The sequence below is a fragment of the Triticum urartu genome, chromosome 3, assembly GCF_003073215.2.
Source record: "Triticum urartu cultivar G1812 chromosome 3, Tu2.1, whole genome shotgun sequence".
NCBI classification, from domain to species: domain Eukaryota; kingdom Viridiplantae; phylum Streptophyta; class Magnoliopsida; order Poales; family Poaceae; genus Triticum; species Triticum urartu.
The window spans coordinates 699,159,274-699,176,171 of NC_053024.1; the positions used below are offsets into that span (position 1 = coordinate 699,159,274).

At 45.5% G+C, this 16,898-nt stretch overlaps 1 protein-coding gene and 1 long non-coding RNA gene across 2 annotated transcripts; one reads left to right on the forward strand and one right to left on the reverse strand.

Moving 5' to 3' along the window:
- Nucleotides 1-3,032: 3,032 nt before the first annotated feature.
- On the reverse strand, nucleotides 3,033-4,376 carry LOC125549257. The gene is made up of 2 exons (XR_007301294.1): nucleotides 3,511-4,376; nucleotides 3,033-3,174 (listed from the first exon to the last, which is right to left on the reverse strand). It is a non-coding gene; the product is annotated as an uncharacterized LOC125549257 (long non-coding RNA).
- A 7,000-nt stretch (nucleotides 4,377-11,376) lies between these two features.
- Nucleotides 11,377-16,200, forward strand: LOC125545995 (probable glycerol-3-phosphate dehydrogenase [NAD(+)] 1, cytosolic). Its single transcript, XM_048710072.1, has 6 exons — nucleotides 11,377-11,661; nucleotides 11,794-12,611; nucleotides 13,674-13,895; nucleotides 14,471-14,718; nucleotides 14,971-15,110; nucleotides 15,804-16,200. The coding sequence occupies exons 2-6, from the start codon at nucleotides 11,975-11,977 to the stop codon at nucleotides 15,925-15,927; spliced, it is 1,371 nt and encodes a 456-aa protein (XP_048566029.1). The 5' UTR covers nucleotides 11,377-11,661; nucleotides 11,794-11,974; the 3' UTR covers nucleotides 15,928-16,200.
- The last annotated feature ends 698 nt before the right edge of the window (nucleotides 16,201-16,898 follow it).

Genomic DNA, 16,898 nt, shown 5'->3' on the forward strand with positions numbered 1-16,898 from the left:
CTTCTCCAATCCTAAATTCCCTCTTGAATCCCTATTTCTCCTACCCTATTTGGTCGAGATCGTAACAATTGGTATCTGGAGCGATGTTTCATTCATTGGGACCGGCTGGCGCCGAGGAACAAAACGCAGACGGAGGCCAAGTTGCAGCAAGCCATTGGGGAGGTCGCGGAGGGGATGCAAGCTATCACGGAGATGATGAAACAACTACTCACAGGGTTCTCCGATCTGAAGAAGGGGGTGACCGACCTCCAGACGCAGCAGTTGGAGACGAGCACGGAGATTGGTGAGATCTGGGAGCCGGCCCTCACGACTGCCAAGAAAGTCGATGAGATCATCGCCCAGACATGCCACAGGCTTCGTCGTCATTAGCATTTCGACTCCCACAAGGTACCCGGCAAATCGGCACCGCACAACCACCGCTCAACAGGTTAGATAATCTCCAGGACCTAGTGAAGTCGTCTCACTGAAGATGGCGCACTCCTCGGCGTGATACGCTTCACCAACAAAGAAAAACAAATAATTATCATCATTGATGGTTTGGGGTAGCTATTTTGTGTCAAACTTTGTCTCATTCTTTACAATCAGCTCGTAAATGGCTAATTCAGTTCATAAGTTGTACCTCATGAAAATACTTGGAGAATAACCCAAAAAAAGTAAAGAGTACTACACCACCAACCTCTAGGGTGCACAATAATTTTCTTATACTCCTCCGTTTCTTTTTAGTTTGCATATAAAATTTGGTCAAAGTCAAAGTTTGTAAAATTCGACCAGCTTTGTAGGAAAAGATATCAACATTCACACTATGAAATCAATATTATTAGATGGACGATGAAATAAATTTTCATAACATACATCAACCTTGCTGCCCCTCCGATGACGTATGAGTAATTGACCACAAACCTATGGGTCCATAGCTAGTAGCTAGATGGTTTCTTCTCTCTCTTTGATCTTTAATACAATGTTCTGCCCGATGTTCTTGGAAATCTATTCGATGTAATTTCTTTTGCGGTGCGTTTGTTGAGATCCGATGAATTGTGAATTTATGATCAGATTATCTATAAATATTATTTGAGTCTTCTCTGAACTCTTTTATGCATGATTAAGATAGCTTTCTATTTCTCTTCGATCTACTGATTTGGTTTGGCCAACTAGATTAGATTATATGACTACGGATGATGAGTTGTTATATCATTATGATAATGATGAGTTGTTATATCATTGGATGAACTAAACACATATTAGATTAAAAATGATGTCCAGTAATAAAACATTATGGTGACATGCATGTTATATTCTATTTTATTTTATTTTTCTTTTCATAATCTTATATTTGATAATTAACGTTTAGATGAAATGGGGGTTCATAACCATATAAAACGCGACACCATTGCTGTCGTGTTGTATTGCTTGTCAACCTACTCATTGCCATCGGTATGACGCAACCTTCTGTAACCAAGACCAGCCGTCAATGTCGCGCCATCTTATGGAAGACTAAACTATTCTTCTTTGCCATCCTGAATATAAATAGACATAATAACATTGAATGGATACCATCCTCCTAGAGTAGTTATAATAGCATTAAATGGATACCGTCTTAAAGATAGAACCATATTTTTATAAATAAAGGACAGTAATTACGGAGTATAATAGCATCATTATAGATATAATTAACTAAATGGACACCATCGTCGTAGATACAGGTAGATACAATTTAAATATACTGCCCACCCAACTATGTGGTCATAGATATAGATAGATATGAAAACATTAAATGGATACCATCTGAAATTAAGGACAATGATATGGCCTGATTTTTGGTATATTTGAGTGAACCAAGACTAAATGTTCTTTAGCTACAAATCTATAAGAAAACATCATGTACATTTGCACGCCCAAACAGAAATGAGAACCAAAGGTTTGAGCCTCACCTTATGGAGGGGAAAACTATTCTTATTTGCTTTATGGTGCTTGTTCTGCTAGGACATTCAACTCATGCTTGTAAGAAATCAATCTCCATGTCCCTACATATGTGTCTCCTATCCCTCCAAGCAGAATAGAAACTGCACAAGTTTCTTAGTTTGGATTTCTCTTACTGATGTATGTTCTTCTCCACAGGGAATTGCCATACCGAGAGTGCTTACTCACATCCGTTGATTTGTCTAGGTACTACTTGCCATTCAAAATGCGTGAAGAAGTGGGGAAATCTCTTCAATCATTCTTCTTGTAAAGTTCGAGGATTTTTCAAAGTGTCATGTGAATGTGTTGTCTGTGATCTATGACTATATCTAGTTGGACTTTGCCATCATGTAAAACAATGAAAAATGATGCCCAGTAATAAAACATTATGGTGACACACATGTGATATTCTATTTGATATTATTTTTCTGTTCATAATCTTATATTTTATGATTAATTATTGCATGGAATGGAGGTTGATAACCATATAAAATACGAACGAACCGAGTCTATTGCACGGTTAGTCCTTGTCGTGGAGCGGGTGGCGCGTAGGTGTGGGCGCAACTTGGCAATTGTCCTAGTTTTTAATTCTCTTCAGCAAAATAGGAGCCTTAAGGCATGTATGACACGTTCAGTCACAGGACTCAAGCTCCTACTCACCGCACCAACACTACGCAACTGCCACATTAAGTGGCCAAGCCCACCACCATTGCCATCGTGCTGCATTGCTCATCGACCTACTCGCTGCCTTCGGTATGACACAACCTTCTGTAACCAGGACCAGCCATCAATATCGCGCCATCTTGCTACTCATCCCCTTTTCCTAGGCCACCACATCCGTCAGGTTGTTGCCCTGGCCATCTCTGAAGTCTGAATGTTTCGTTCTCTCCGCGCCAATGAACACTAATTACCTTCAAGTGTAAGGGATAACTTTTGCACATTTTAGTTGGAAATATAAGTATTTAGCGCGAACCCCATATGAGTAAATAGATAGGCTTCTTGTTACCTCAAGTTAAGTATGTCACTTACGGAACACTCTATGCACTTGTACTATAACCAAGTAAAGGTAAGCGGTGAGAGCAGAAATATCATCCACTAAGTTTGACAGTACAAAATGTAATTCCTAGTTGAAATTCATCTCACGCATCACACTAAGTTTGTGAGTGTTGTCATCAAACCAAGAAGCCCCTGGCGGTGGAAGTAACACCATCCGTAGAGCTGCAAACAACACCATTCGAGTTCTCAAACACATGGGTTGTAAACTTTTTCATGTAAGTTGTATCCTCCTCGCAAAGTATCAAGATGAATCAACTGATTAAGAAGTTACTCCTAAAAATGATAATGGAGTACACACATGTTGTAGGGTCGAGACCCTAAGTGGAGATCTTTCACGAATTGGAGGGGGGGGGGTCCACGGAGAACGCGAAGAACACGAAGAACAAGAGGGGAAATCACAAGTGGAACACTCAAGAACAAGTCCAATCACACATCCACTAGACCAACAAACACATGAGATTCACAAGGTACAAGAACAATCAAAGGGAAACAACATACATGGTAAAGTTCATCCCAAATCCTATGAAGGAGATGAGGTCTTGATGATCTAGATAGATCCTTCCCTAGATGGGGTCTTCATATCCAGTAGGGATCTTCTCTCTCTCAAGAGGAATCCCACAAGGGGAGGTACACGAGCTAAGCTCTAATGTCTAGATCTATTCTTAGCTAAGTCTAAATGGAGGAGATGAAGGAGTATATATAGTCCTAGGGGATCAAGGGTTAAGCAGGGACGAAATGGACATTACATGGGCAAAGCCCGCAGCTACACATAGGGGGCCCCGTGTGCATGGGGTAAGTGGATCCCGTGAGCACGGGGTCTCGCGACCTGACGCAGTAGCCCGTGCGCACGGGGTCTGTGAGGCCGGGAACGGTACACGCCCATGCGCACGGGGTCTTTAGGACCGTGCAGCCAGCTGGGAGGCCCGTGCGCACGGGGTCACCTGGGAGCTGTTGCCTTCTTGGTGGTTCCTTCTGCGCTTTCAGGCTTCCCTCTTGGATGGTGTGGATATTCTCTTGAGCTTGGACTCCTCCTCGATGAATGTGTAGTTTCGCAAACACCTATGTATGCACATGAGAGAGGGGTCAAGTAGTATACCATTCTAGAACGGCACAAGTGAACACGTATAAAGGAGATGATTCACCTTCATGTAAGTGAAGTAGATGTGGCACATGTCACTTGCCAAACGAACTTTTGACATGGTTATGTCCGTAGGATGCTTCGCATCAACACCTCCCTGGGTTCTCTAAGGGTGAATAGAGCCTCCTAACCGTCCGTTGCCAGGTGGCTTGCCATGGGCGTTCGATCTCCCCGGATGGCTCGTACCCGGACGACCTGGCTAGATCCGAGGGATTATTGTACGTCGGTGGATCCGGGAGCTGGCAATCTCAAGTTGAGGTGGTGGCTCCTAGCTAACTCAATTTTACCGTTTCCTGTAAAAATAACTGAGTACTGTTTTAATTGAGAAAAAATTGGCTTCATCGAAAGCCATTATAATTTTGTGTTCCTTTGCCACGGCACAATCAAACCTTTATATTAGGCTGGTTGTGCTTGATTAGTGTTCCGCATTATCTGGGTGCTCACATTTTTTTATAAATGAGTCAATTTGATCAAACAAGCCAAAACATGAGCGGACAACAAAAGATATGTGACAAAACAAAATTTTACATCAAGGATTCTTTGAAATTGTCAAATATAGTGTTAATGTATGGTTTCAGTGCCTCTCGATGCTCGAGAGGTTGGCAGAGACGAGGGGCCGGCAGAGGTGAGCGAAAGAATGAATGTCCTCTCCCCTCTGACAATTAGAGTTTGTTCACACATTTTGTCACGGTTGATAGAGAAAGTGCTAGAATCACTCGTGTGGTATGTGCGTCATTTGAAAATTTCCCAAAAATGTAACTTCGAAATGAATTCTTGTAATGAACGATGCATGCACTTTTATTTTTGTCATATTTTTAATTGTAATTATTTTTATTTATTGCAATGAGTGACATTAAGCCACTAACACTGTAGACTGATACAATTAATACCCCTTAGTGCCAACCAGAAAATAGATAATCCTGAACAAGGGTGATATTGGGTAGCTATTTGTTTGTGAACCTTGCATCATTTTTCAATATCTGGTATGTGGCTAATTTATTTGATATGTTTGCACGTGTATAAGAGCACTATAAAGTAAAAAAAAGTATTCCACCACCAGCCTCCACCTGTGTATACAATGCTTTCGTTTTCTATGCCACACCAGTCTTTACTTCTTATAAGAATAGTTTTGTCTTCTTATATATACCACTTCATCTTCAATACAAACAGATCCATCATCTCATGCATTCTTTTTCAACAAGTTGCCACTGCTTCCTTTTCTACAGAACAACTCCACCCTCCACTCCTTTTAACATGTTAGTAGTACTAGCTTATTTCATCAAATAGGTGGTATTCACATCAACAGATCAAAGAGAGAAATATGGAAGATGTTAGAACACAGGGGAATAGGAGGCATCATGAGTATTAGAGGAACTACCCATTAGAGTGTTGCTTGTGGATGATGCTGGAGCTTTCTTTATTATGACTTGCCATTTATTTGTATCTGTTTGGCTGGTTCTTTCGGTAGTTGCGAGCTTGCCACATGTAGCTAGATTACAGGATTACCACACTAGCGCCAATAAAAAAAGTGGCATGTGGCCTTTCTATGATCTTACTTTTTTCAGGGATCGGTTTGAATTTGATCCATCTCAATCACTTTTTATCACTATCTTTTTTAAATCCCAGGTTCAGATTTTATCACTATCTTTTTGATGAAATTCTGGGTTTAGATAATATATTTTGTGGTAGAATCACCTTCTTTCCTAGAGATAAGCACCACTTGTGCCACTATACCATTGAATAGAGCCTAGCCAGTCTCAATGGATCGGAGTCCATAACAAGACACCATTGAACCCACACCAAGAGAAGTTCTGGCCCAGTTTTGCAACTCTGTTCTTGTAAAAAAAGATAAAAAAATCTACATCCCCAACCTCCACTTGTAAATACAGTGCTTTCCATACTTACTTACACCACGCCAACCCTTTCTTATATGAAGAACGTTATCTTCTTATATATACCATTTCATCGTCAATGGAATAAATATATCCCCTACAGAAAAATAGAGCAAATAATATGGTTTCACTTTGTTTTAATATATTGATAGCACTACCTTATGACATCACATGTTTCGTAGTCAGTAAGAATATCAAGAAAGCGAGAGAAGAATATGAATGAAATATACAAAAACACATGGAAATATGAGACATCAGGAGTAGTGGTGGAATTGCTTTTCATTTCAACACAGGACGAGGCCAAACTGCCTAATCTTGAATGGCGAGAGATGCTGGAGCTTCCTTTATTTCAACTAGTCATATATTTGTATTCATCTAGCTAGTCCGGTCTTTTTAGTACACACAATCTCAGGCATGGTAGTTTTTTTTAACTGGCATAACTCATTTCCATTAACTGAATGACGGAAATACAAGCATATGAACCAGAAAGAGTTCCAGGGGACGGAAAAGGGGAAAGTGAGTTTAACATCGTCGGGAAACCCACCGCAGGTGCTCGCTGTCGAAACACCCACTATGAGACGAAAACCAGGCGACACTCAAAAACTAGCCCAACCGAAAGAGTTTAATGCTCGGGCATGAGCCAAATAGTTTAACACCCACACAGGAGCAAACAAGGTAGGAAACCTAAAGATGGGATTGGTGGGAAGAAACTCCAGGCCGACACTGATGACCCACAAGTATAGCGGATCCATCGTAGTCCTTTCGATAAGTAAGAGTGTCGAACCCAACAAGGAGCAGAAGGAAATGATAAGCAGTTTTCAACAAGGTATTCTCTGCAAGTACTGGAATAAGTGGTAACAGATAGCTTTGTGATAAGATAATTTGTAACGAGCAACAAGTAACAAAAGTAAATAAAGTGCAGCAAGGTGGCCCAATCCTTTTTGTAGCAAAGGACAATCCTGGACAAACTCTTATATAAGGAAAAGCGCTCCCGAGGACACATGGGAATATCGTCAAACTAGTTTTCATCACGTTCATATGATTCGCGTTTGGTACTTTGATAATTTGATATGTGGGTGGACCGGTGCTTGGGTGCTGTTCTTACTTGAACAAACATCCCACTTATGATTAACCTCTATTGCAAGCATCCGCAACTACAACAAAAGTATTAAGGTAAACCTAACCATAGCATGAAACATATGGATCCAAATCAGTCCCTTACGAAGCAACGCATAAACTAGGGTTTAAGCTTGCATGCCTGCAGGTCGACTCTAGCAACCCATCATCTACTTATTACTTCACAATGCCTTCCTCTAGGCCCAAATAACGGTGAAGTGTTATGTAGTCGACGTTCACATAACACCACTAGAGGCTAGACAACATACATCTCATCAAAATATCGAACGAATACCAAATTCACATGACTACTAATAGCAATAATTCTCCCTTGTCCTCAGGAACAAACGTAACTACTCACAAAGCATAAACATGTTCATAATCAGAGGGGTATTAATATGCATATAGGATCTGAACATATGATCTTCCACCGAATAAACCAACTAGCATCAACTACAAGGAGTAATCAACACTACAAGCAACCTACTAGCACCAATCCCGGACTTGGAGACAAGAATTGGATACAAGAGATGAACTAGGGTTTGGAGATGAGATGGTGCTGGTGAAGATGTTGATGGAGATTGCCATCTCCCGATGAGAGGAGCATTGGTGATGACGATGGCGATGATTTCCCCCTCCAGGATGGAAGTTTCCCCGGCAGAACAGCTCTGCCGGAGCTCTAGATTGGATCCGCCAAGGTTCCGCCTCGTGGCGGCGGAGTTTCCTCCCGAAAGGTTGCTTCTTATTTTTTTTCTCGACGAAAGACTTCATATAGCAGAAGATGGTCATCGGAGAGCCACTAGGGGGCCCACGAGGTAGGGGCGCGCCCTAGGGGGGCGCGCCCCCCACCCTCGTGGACAGGGTGTGGCCCCCCTGGTCTTCATCTTTGGTGAGGATTTTTCATTATTTATTATAAGGTGTTCCGTGGAGTTTCAGGACTTTTGGAGTCGTGCAGAATAGGTCTCTAATATTTGCTCCTTTTCCAGCCCAGAATTCCAGCTGCCGGCATTCTCCCTCCTTATGTAAACCTTGTAAAATAAGAGAGAATAGCCATAAGTATTGTGACATAATGTGAAATAACATCCCATAATGCAATAAATATTGATATAAAAGCATGATGCAAAATAGACGTATCACACACTTAGATGAAAACATTCTCTTTCAACTTGTCATTGAGTCGTCATGAACGACAGCACAAATCCGCATCATGTTGGTCGCACTTTTTATGAGCATCATCGTACCTAGCCTCATTGCACCTTGATCTTCATTTTTCAGCAAACCTGCCTAATAATTCAGAAACACACAAGAGGAAAACACCACTTCAAAAGGTGAACTTGAATGTTTAAACTCAAAGGTCACACGGTTGCTGCAGTTCTAGATCGCCTAAAGCAAAAGTATATAACTTAGGACCAGCACGAAGGAACATATAACACCAAGAATAAAACTGCCACAAATTATTTGGACAGAGATCAGTTCTAAACACCAAGCCAACAACACGACCAAGCAATTCTCGCAACTGGTCACAAGAAGAAAAAGTGTTGAGAAGTTTCCCTCTCGTTACACTCGGCATAATAGCTAGACTACCGACCCTAGCTAGAAACTAAAGCCATGGAGCAAATCTACGTTTGGGCACGGCTAGTCTTTTTCATTTGGGCACGAATTGGTTTCAGTTACAACACATCACAACAAATTTTGTTGTTATTTTCTACTATTAGTATTGTGTTCAAATCCTTGTGTTAGAATCACTTTTCTTGAGAGGGGGATACATGAGGGAGGGGAAACATCACTTTCGGTTGCAGTATGGGCTATAGAAGTGGTGGCTGCTAGGCATCAGTCGGCTGATCTTTTCCTAAGATCAGCCGCCTAGCCAGCCGTTCATCAACGTCGATTTTGGCCGCTTGATTCCTTGATCATGCCGTCGCTTTCATCCCACTATGCCATATCTATCCCACAGGTACTCTAGTCAGCCATCAGGCATGTACATGAGTGCAACGCATAATCCACACTTCCAACACGACGAGCCACATTTGGGCCACATGCAGCACCAGCTTCAGCCTGCACATAACCCACACTTCCAACGCGACGAGCCGCATTTGGGACACATGCAGCACCAGCTTCAGCCTGCACCATGCAACATCGCTGGTCATCGCACGGAAAAACACTCACGAGTTCGCCATGCACCGGCCACAACTGCAGTACCGGGTTGCGGCAACGACGCTGCGAGCCTGCGACCACCCCTTTGAAGCATCAACGATGCTCCATTATAGCACCGACGATGCAACAATGGCCCAACAATGCTCCATAACAACACTGGTGATGATCCGTTGTAGCATCCGTTAGGTTTCGACGACAGGCGAGGCTTCGTTGCAGCACCCATGAGGTTCCGGCATCCTACGATGCTCTGTTGCAGGACCCGTGAGGTTCCGTCGGCCGACGATGCTCTGTTGCAGCACCCATGAGGTTCCGTCAGCCGGTGATGCTCCGTTGCAGTAACCATGAGGTTCCGGCGTCAGGCGATGCCCCGTTCAGCATCCGTGAGGTTCCGTCGGCCGATGATGCTCCATCGCAGCACCCGTGAGGTTTCGGCGTCCGGCGATGCTCCGTTGCAGCACCCATGAGGTTTCGGCATCGGACGACGCTCCGTGCAGCATCCGTGAGGTTCCGTCGGCCGGCGATGCTCGGTTGCAGCACTCGTGAGGTTTCGACGGCAGGCGAGGCTCCGTTGCAGCCCCCTTGAGGTTCCGGCGTCCTACGATGCTCCGTTGCAGGACACGTGAGGTTCCGTTGGCCGGCGATGCTCTGTTGCAACACCCGCGAGGTTCCTTCAGCGGCGATGCTCCATTGCAGCACCCGTGAGGTTCCGGCGTCCTACGATGCTCTGTTGCAGGACCCGTGAGGTTCCGTCGGCCCACGATGCTCTGTTGCAGCACCCATGAGGTTCCGTCAGCCGGCGATGCTCCGTTGCAGCAACCATGAGGTTCTGGCGTTAGGCGATGCCCCGCTACAGCATCCGTGAGGTTCCGTCGGCCGATGATGCTCCATCGCAGCACCCGTGAGGTTCCGGCGTCCAACGATGCTCGGTTGCAGCACCCCTGAGGTTCCGGCGTCGGACGGTGCTCCGTGCAGCATGCTGAGGTTCCGTCGGCCGGCGATGCTCGGTTGCAGCACCCGTGAGGTTTCTACGGTAGGCGAGGCTCCGTTGCAGCACCCGTGAGGTTCCCGCGTCCTACGATGCTCCGTTGCAGGACAAGTGAGGTTCCGTTGGCCGGTGATGCTCTGTTGCAACACCCGTGAGGTCCCGTCAGCCGACGATGCTCCGTTGCAGCACCCGTGAGGTTCCGGCATCCTACGATGCTCCGTTGCAGGACCCGTGAGGTTCCGTTGGCCGGCGATGCTCTGTTGCAACACCTTTGAGGTTCCGTCAGCCGACAATGCTCCGTTGCACCAACCATGAGGTTCTGACGTCCTACGATGCTCTGTTGCAGGACCTGTGAGGTTCCGTTGGCCGATGATGCTCCGTTGCAGCACCCGTGAGGTTCCGTTAGCCGTCGATGCTCCGTTCCAGCACCCATGAGGTTCCGGCGTCAGGCGATGCTCCATTGCAGCATCCGTGAGGTTCCGTCGGCCGGCGATGCTCGGTTGCAGCACCCGTGAGGTTCCGGTGCCATACGATGCTCCGTTGCAGCATTCGTGAGGTTCCGTCGGCCGACGATGCTCCATTGCAGCACCCGTGAGGTTCCATCGGCCGACGATGCTACGTTGCAGCACCCGTGAGGTTTCGATGGCCCGACGATGCTTCATAGTTCCCTTTACGCGCCAGGCTTGAAGAAGCCCGAACACCTAGACTACAAGCCCGGGCCTGATTTGAAGTCTAGTAATGACCCTTTTCTCAAGCCATAGCCCAGCCTGAAAACAAGCCCAAAAGCCCGGCCGAAACAATGTTTTTTGACTGCCCCAAAGCCCAACGATCCGGCGCAAAATATTGAGAAAGTGAAGCCCAGACCGAATGCACTTTTGGACCTGCAAAACAGCGCCTTAACCCAGCCCAAACGGCAAGCCTGACCCAGCCTTGCCTGGTATTATTGGGCCAGGCTCGGGCCGGGTCGTCTGGCCGGGCGGCCCGGCCCATGATTAGTTTAGTTGTACGTGCCGTTTACCGGAGTTGATCTTTTTTTTTTCTGTACGAACACTCAGTCGTCGTCTCCCCCGGGACAGAGGAGCACGGGCAGCTCGGGAAGCAGCGGCGACACCGTTGCGCCCCGCCTCCCCCACTCATTAATGGCGGCCACTGCATGGTTGGCTGCGGCACCCATCTCCCCCATCAATGCCGCCACCCACCTCCCCCGTCTACTAAAACGCCAGCCAACCCAAGCTTCCCTCCATCCACCCCACCCCACCCAACCTCCACCTCATCACTTATCCATCCGTCCGTCCCGCCACCTCACCGCGGCGCCGGCTGCCTCCCGCCCGGCCAGCTCCGCCCCGGGGTTCCTCGAGCTGGAGGTGGGTGCAGCCATAAACGCCTCCCGTCCGGCCTGCTCTGCTCGCCTCGATCCGCATCCGCTTACTTATTCTTGCGCCGGGGTGCAGTGTCCCGCTTCTGTTTGATTACCGTTCCACTTTCTATGAGTGTAGGTGGCGGTGGATGACCAGCTCCTGTACCTTTTTCGGGGGATTGCAGTGTTAGGTTCGAGGTTGGTGAGCGATCTCGCGACCTCGGGCCTGCGCTTAAGGTGTTCGATCCATTGCCGACCAGAGCACACACCTTTCAGGCCTTTTTGGTTTTCTGGATCGGGTTGCAAGGCAGAGATCAGAGATGGTTGGGAGCGTGCACGTCAATGGATCGGCGAACGGCGCGAACGGCACCGAGGATCGGCTGGACGAGCTGCGCCGGCTGCTCGGCAAGTCCGACGGCGACCTGCTCAAGATCGTTAGCATCGGCGCCGGTGCCTGGGGAAGCGTCTTTGCAGCCCTCCTGCAGGACGCCTACGGCCACTTCAGGGAGAAGGTGCAGATACGGGTGTGGCGTCGGCCGGGGCGGGCGGGGGACCGGTCCACCGCCGAGCATCTGTTCGACGTGATCAACTCACGGGAGGACGTGCTGAGGCGCCTCATCCGCCGCTGCGCCTACCTCAAGTACGTCGAGGCGCGGCTGGGTGACCGGACCCTGTACGCCGACGAGATTCTGAGGGATGGGTTCTGCTTGAACATGGTCGACACGCCCCTCTGCCCGTTGAAGGTGGTCACCAACCTGCAGGAAGCTGTCTGGGATGCTGACATTGTGGTGAATGGCCTGCCATCCACTGAGACGAGGGAGGTGTTTGAGGAGCTCAGCAAGTATTGGAAGGAGCGGATCAGCGTTCCGGTTATCATTTCCCTTGCAAAGGGGATAGAAGCCTCCTTGGACCCAATTCCTCGTATCATCACGCCTACACAAATGATCAGCTCCGCAGGTAAGCATTTATCTTGCTCTGTCTTTGTTGTCACATATATTCTCATCTATATCGAAGCGTGCAATCATTTGGTATCCATGAGGGAGAGAAATTGATTTGGTTAGAGAGTAATGTGTTTGCATTAGTTATTTTCTTCTGCGGTGATTGCAACTCACTGTTTGATGAGAGGGAAAAATAGAGAACTTTCTGGAGAACAACGTTTGAGTGAAAGCTTTATGAAGGAATACTTCTGATCAAAGGAAAATCAAGCTTACGGCTTGATAATGTATTGTGCAATGTTTGACATTTTTGTCTGCAGTTCATGGCAATAATTTCCGCACATGAGATTCTGCTGTAGTCTTTTGGTCTGATTATTTGTCAATTTACAGTTGGAAAAAACAAATACACATTTAGTACTTTTCTGTTGCCATGACCTGCATAATTATTGCACTTAGCATAGTGACTTTGACACTTTGTAGATATGCACCAACCTTCAGTTTACTCAATCAAATCAACCTATTGCATTTGAAGTTTGCTTGCATGAAAACAGATGTTGACTTTTCCTGTTGCATTTTTCTGCTGATTTATTATGTCAGATCTTATCTTTTTGTTACTCACCTGAGATGGATTTGATGTCCAACTTGATTTTATACAAAAGTAGCGTAAACTGTACATCTAGGATTTGGAGTGAGTTTTCATGTTAAGCATGAGTATGCTACAAAGAGTGATTTCATAGCGTATGCTATATGTTCTGATTTCGTCGAAAGACGTTTTGATCTTGACATGCACTGTTGGACTCATATACTTAATTATGGCAGTTAGCATAGTGACCTCTTGGGTATACATCACCTACCATTTCTTATACTCGATCACATCATGTACCCTGTTCGATTTGAAGAGCTAACGCCAAAGCACTATACGCCATGATAATGACGTGATCCACATCTTGTGACCTGGCCGACAGATGTTTTAATGTTGACAAGTACCCATCTGTCTCACATAATTAAATTTTATTGCCTGAGTTCATTACTTGCCTTATATATCTAAATTACTCGAAATCTGATATTTTAAAATGAATTGCAGCTGGCGTTCCAACTGAGAATATACTCTATCTTGGAGGCCCAAACATCGCCTCAGAAATTTATAACAAAGAATATGCAAATGCTCGAATCTGCGGATCCACCAAGTGGAGGAAACCTCTCGCTAAGTTTTTGAGGCAACCACATTTCATTGTTTGGGATAACAGTGACATTGTCACTCATGAGGTTATGGGCGGACTGAAGAACGTATATGCTATTGGTGCTGGTAAGCGTCTTTTTTTCTTCTTCAAATATTAAAATTTTGCTCACCCAAATAAGGAAATTAATATATTGTCATTATACTCCCTCCGTTCCAAAATAAGTGTCTTGAACTTAGTACAAATTTATACTAGAGCTAGTACAAAGTTGAGACACTTATTTTAGGACGGAGGGAGTATTTGTTAATTTTGGCTTTTACGGTTCCTACCTTATATGTTACTCAATTATTAAAGAAGGCATAAGTATGTGTGAGTTTGCTTGGTCTGTTTAATGATCAACGTGATCTGTTGTGTCAGTAGTGTCTGAATCTGAACAGGCTAGCTTTTGAAATCACAGGAAGCAACCTCGTTTCATTATTGTCAAAAAGTATATGTCCTGATATTGTACAGAAAGAACATCTAAGCTGAGAAGCTCCATGGCAATTTAAACACTTGTCTCACTATTATTCTAGGATACCCACTGATGTTTAGTTATTTGCCTTTTCTTGCCTTAAAGGAAGTTTTTGCTTTCTTTCGTGGCAAGGTATTTGCTACCATGTGCTATGTTTCCAGTTCAAGCAGAACCTTCTGTTCTCTGTTTCAGGAATGGTGGCAGCTTTAACAAACGAGAGTGCAACAAGCAAATCAGTTTATTTTGCTCACTGCACGTCGGAGATGATATTCATTACCCATCTACTGACAGAACAGCCAGAGAAACTTGCTGGCCCTCTGTTGGCTGATACTTACGTCACTCTCCTGAAAGGTCGCAATGCATGGTACGGGCAAATGCTAGCGAAGGGAGAACTCAGGCTCGATATGGGTGACAGTATCAAGGGAAAGGGGATGATTCAGGTTATGTCATAGCAGTGTTCTTTTCTTTTCTTCCAGAAGTTTCTCTGATTGCTGAGCTTGTCTGAATAATAATATCGAAAAGTAAAACCTAGAAAAGATATTAAACCCTCTGGATATTCTTGCTATGTAGTTATTTTGATAATCCCTGTCATCTATAATGGTTCCCATTTTGCTTGGGAGTTGTTGGTTCGCTTTAGCGTTTTGCATGGCATGCACTAACTGAGTATAAGCTCTGTGTATTTCATTGGACAGGGTATTTCTGCTGTTGGTGCATTTTATGAGCTGCTCAGTCAACCCAGCTTAAGTGTGCTACACCCAGAGGAAAACAAGCAAGTTGCTCCTGCTGAACTGTGCCCAATTCTGAAGAGGCTTTATAGAATTCTGATAAAAAGGTCTGTGATATCTCTATTACCATTCTCCATATGGCTTGTTCTGCTTACTTTGACTATGTACAGAGTGCTTTGACAGCTTGAAACATAGTTCAACTGCAAATTATGCCCCTTCTTGCTTGTCCAATCCATTGCCGCTTCTAGTTGTCACTTGCCAGCATAACTAGAAATACCGTTAACTGCTAACAAGACAATAACACATTGATACATGAACTCAGTGTAGGTCCAGCAGTTTATCAAGATAGAGTCAACGATGCATACTTGCAGGAAGTACACTGTAAATCAAATCAAAAGTTGTTTGCCCATTTGAGGCCATGCTTTTTCCCTTTGCTTACAGCCAAATATACTCTGTTTTGCTACTCCCTCCGATCCAAATTAATTGATGCTGACTTAGTACAACTTTGTACTACAGTTGTACTCCCTCCGTAAAGAAATATAAGAGCGTTTAGATCACTAAAGTAGTGATCTAAACGCTCTTATATTTGTTTATAGAGGGAGTATTAAGTTAGCGTCAATTAATATGGATCGGAGGGAGTATTACATTTTACTCTGATTTTCCATGAGCAAATTTGTGAAACCATCACAATGAACAGTATCAATACATGATCAACCATCAGCTTTTGCCAAGGAGCCTTTCTGCCAACTGATCGGAATCAGGATTCTGTCTTACGCTACTCTTCTGTTTGGAATCTGCAGGGAGCTCCCAGTGGGAGACATCCTCCAAGCCCTGAGGGACGAAACCATGAACGACCCCCGTGAGAGGATCGAGATGGCGCAGAGCCACACATTCTACCGCCCGTCTCTCCTTGGGAAGCCGTGACCTCGGTAGCCCCGTGTACATGATTAGAATGTAAACAAAAGGCTTGGATTAGCTCCAACCCTGTCATGCTTCACATCATTATCGATTGAGCAAAGGCGTCTCCGGGTTTCTGCTGGCTTGTGTGTTTGGATCCCAGGCCCCAGCGGCCATAGTTTGTGGGGTCGTTGGACTGTCAGGTTGTACAAGAGAGTAATGATCGAGTCAATAATATGTTGCTACTTGGGCAATAAACATGTGGCGTGAACGAGACACAGGTTATTTGTGTGTTTTTAACCCTGGCTGCTAAATTATTTGTTTTCGACGAAATGAGATGCAAATAGTTGTGAGATTCGGCGACCCGTGTTCCTCTAAGTATTAGTTTTTTTTCCTGGACCGTCGTCTGGGTCTGAACTTCTGTAGTGAGAAAAGATGCAAAATATTTGAGCATTCATTCACTCCAAGCAGGAATTCTAACAAGAGATGTTGCACAAGTGGTATGGTTGACTTTTGTTAGGATCTTTTTGCGTGCACTTCCACTTTCTGCGTGAGCTTTTGTTAGGATCTTTTCCGAATTAAATTTTCTGCAACCGCACTTTGCGCCTTTTTCGTTCAAAAAAAAAACTGATCGATCAAGATGAGCGTGGGTGTATGTGGTGTGCGGTGTGGCGCCCTAAAACGTTTAGGCCTTGCTTTCTTAAGAGCATCTCCAACGGCCGCGCCAAACGACGCGCGCGCGGGGTAAACCCAGCTTTTAGCGCGCGCGGGGCGTTTTGCCGCACTCCGGCGGCGGCGGGAAACTCGCGCGCGCGGGAACCGTTTGCACGCGCGCGAAAGGCGCCAGCTCGCGCGCTATTTTTTGCGCACCGCTTCCGGCGCGCCTATAAAGTGCAGCACGCGCCACGCGCCTTCTCCACACCTCCTCTTCTCCTCTTCCTCTTCCTCTCTGCCACCGACGCGCCTCCACAGCTCCAGCGCCCCGCCACCGACGCGCC

Excerpts from the sequence above, each read along its gene's own strand:
- LOC125545995 (XM_048710072.1), top strand. The coding sequence starts at position 11,975 with ATGGTTGGGAGCGTGCACGTCAATGGATCGGCGAACGGCGCGAACGGC. Across the intron at positions 13,896-14,470 it reads CGTATATGCTATTGGTGCTG|GAATGGTGGCAGCTTTAACA; the intron begins GTAAGCGTCTTT and ends TCTCTGTTTCAG. Across the intron at positions 14,719-14,970 it reads AGGGAAAGGGGATGATTCAG|GGTATTTCTGCTGTTGGTGC; the intron begins GTTATGTCATAG and ends TTCATTGGACAG.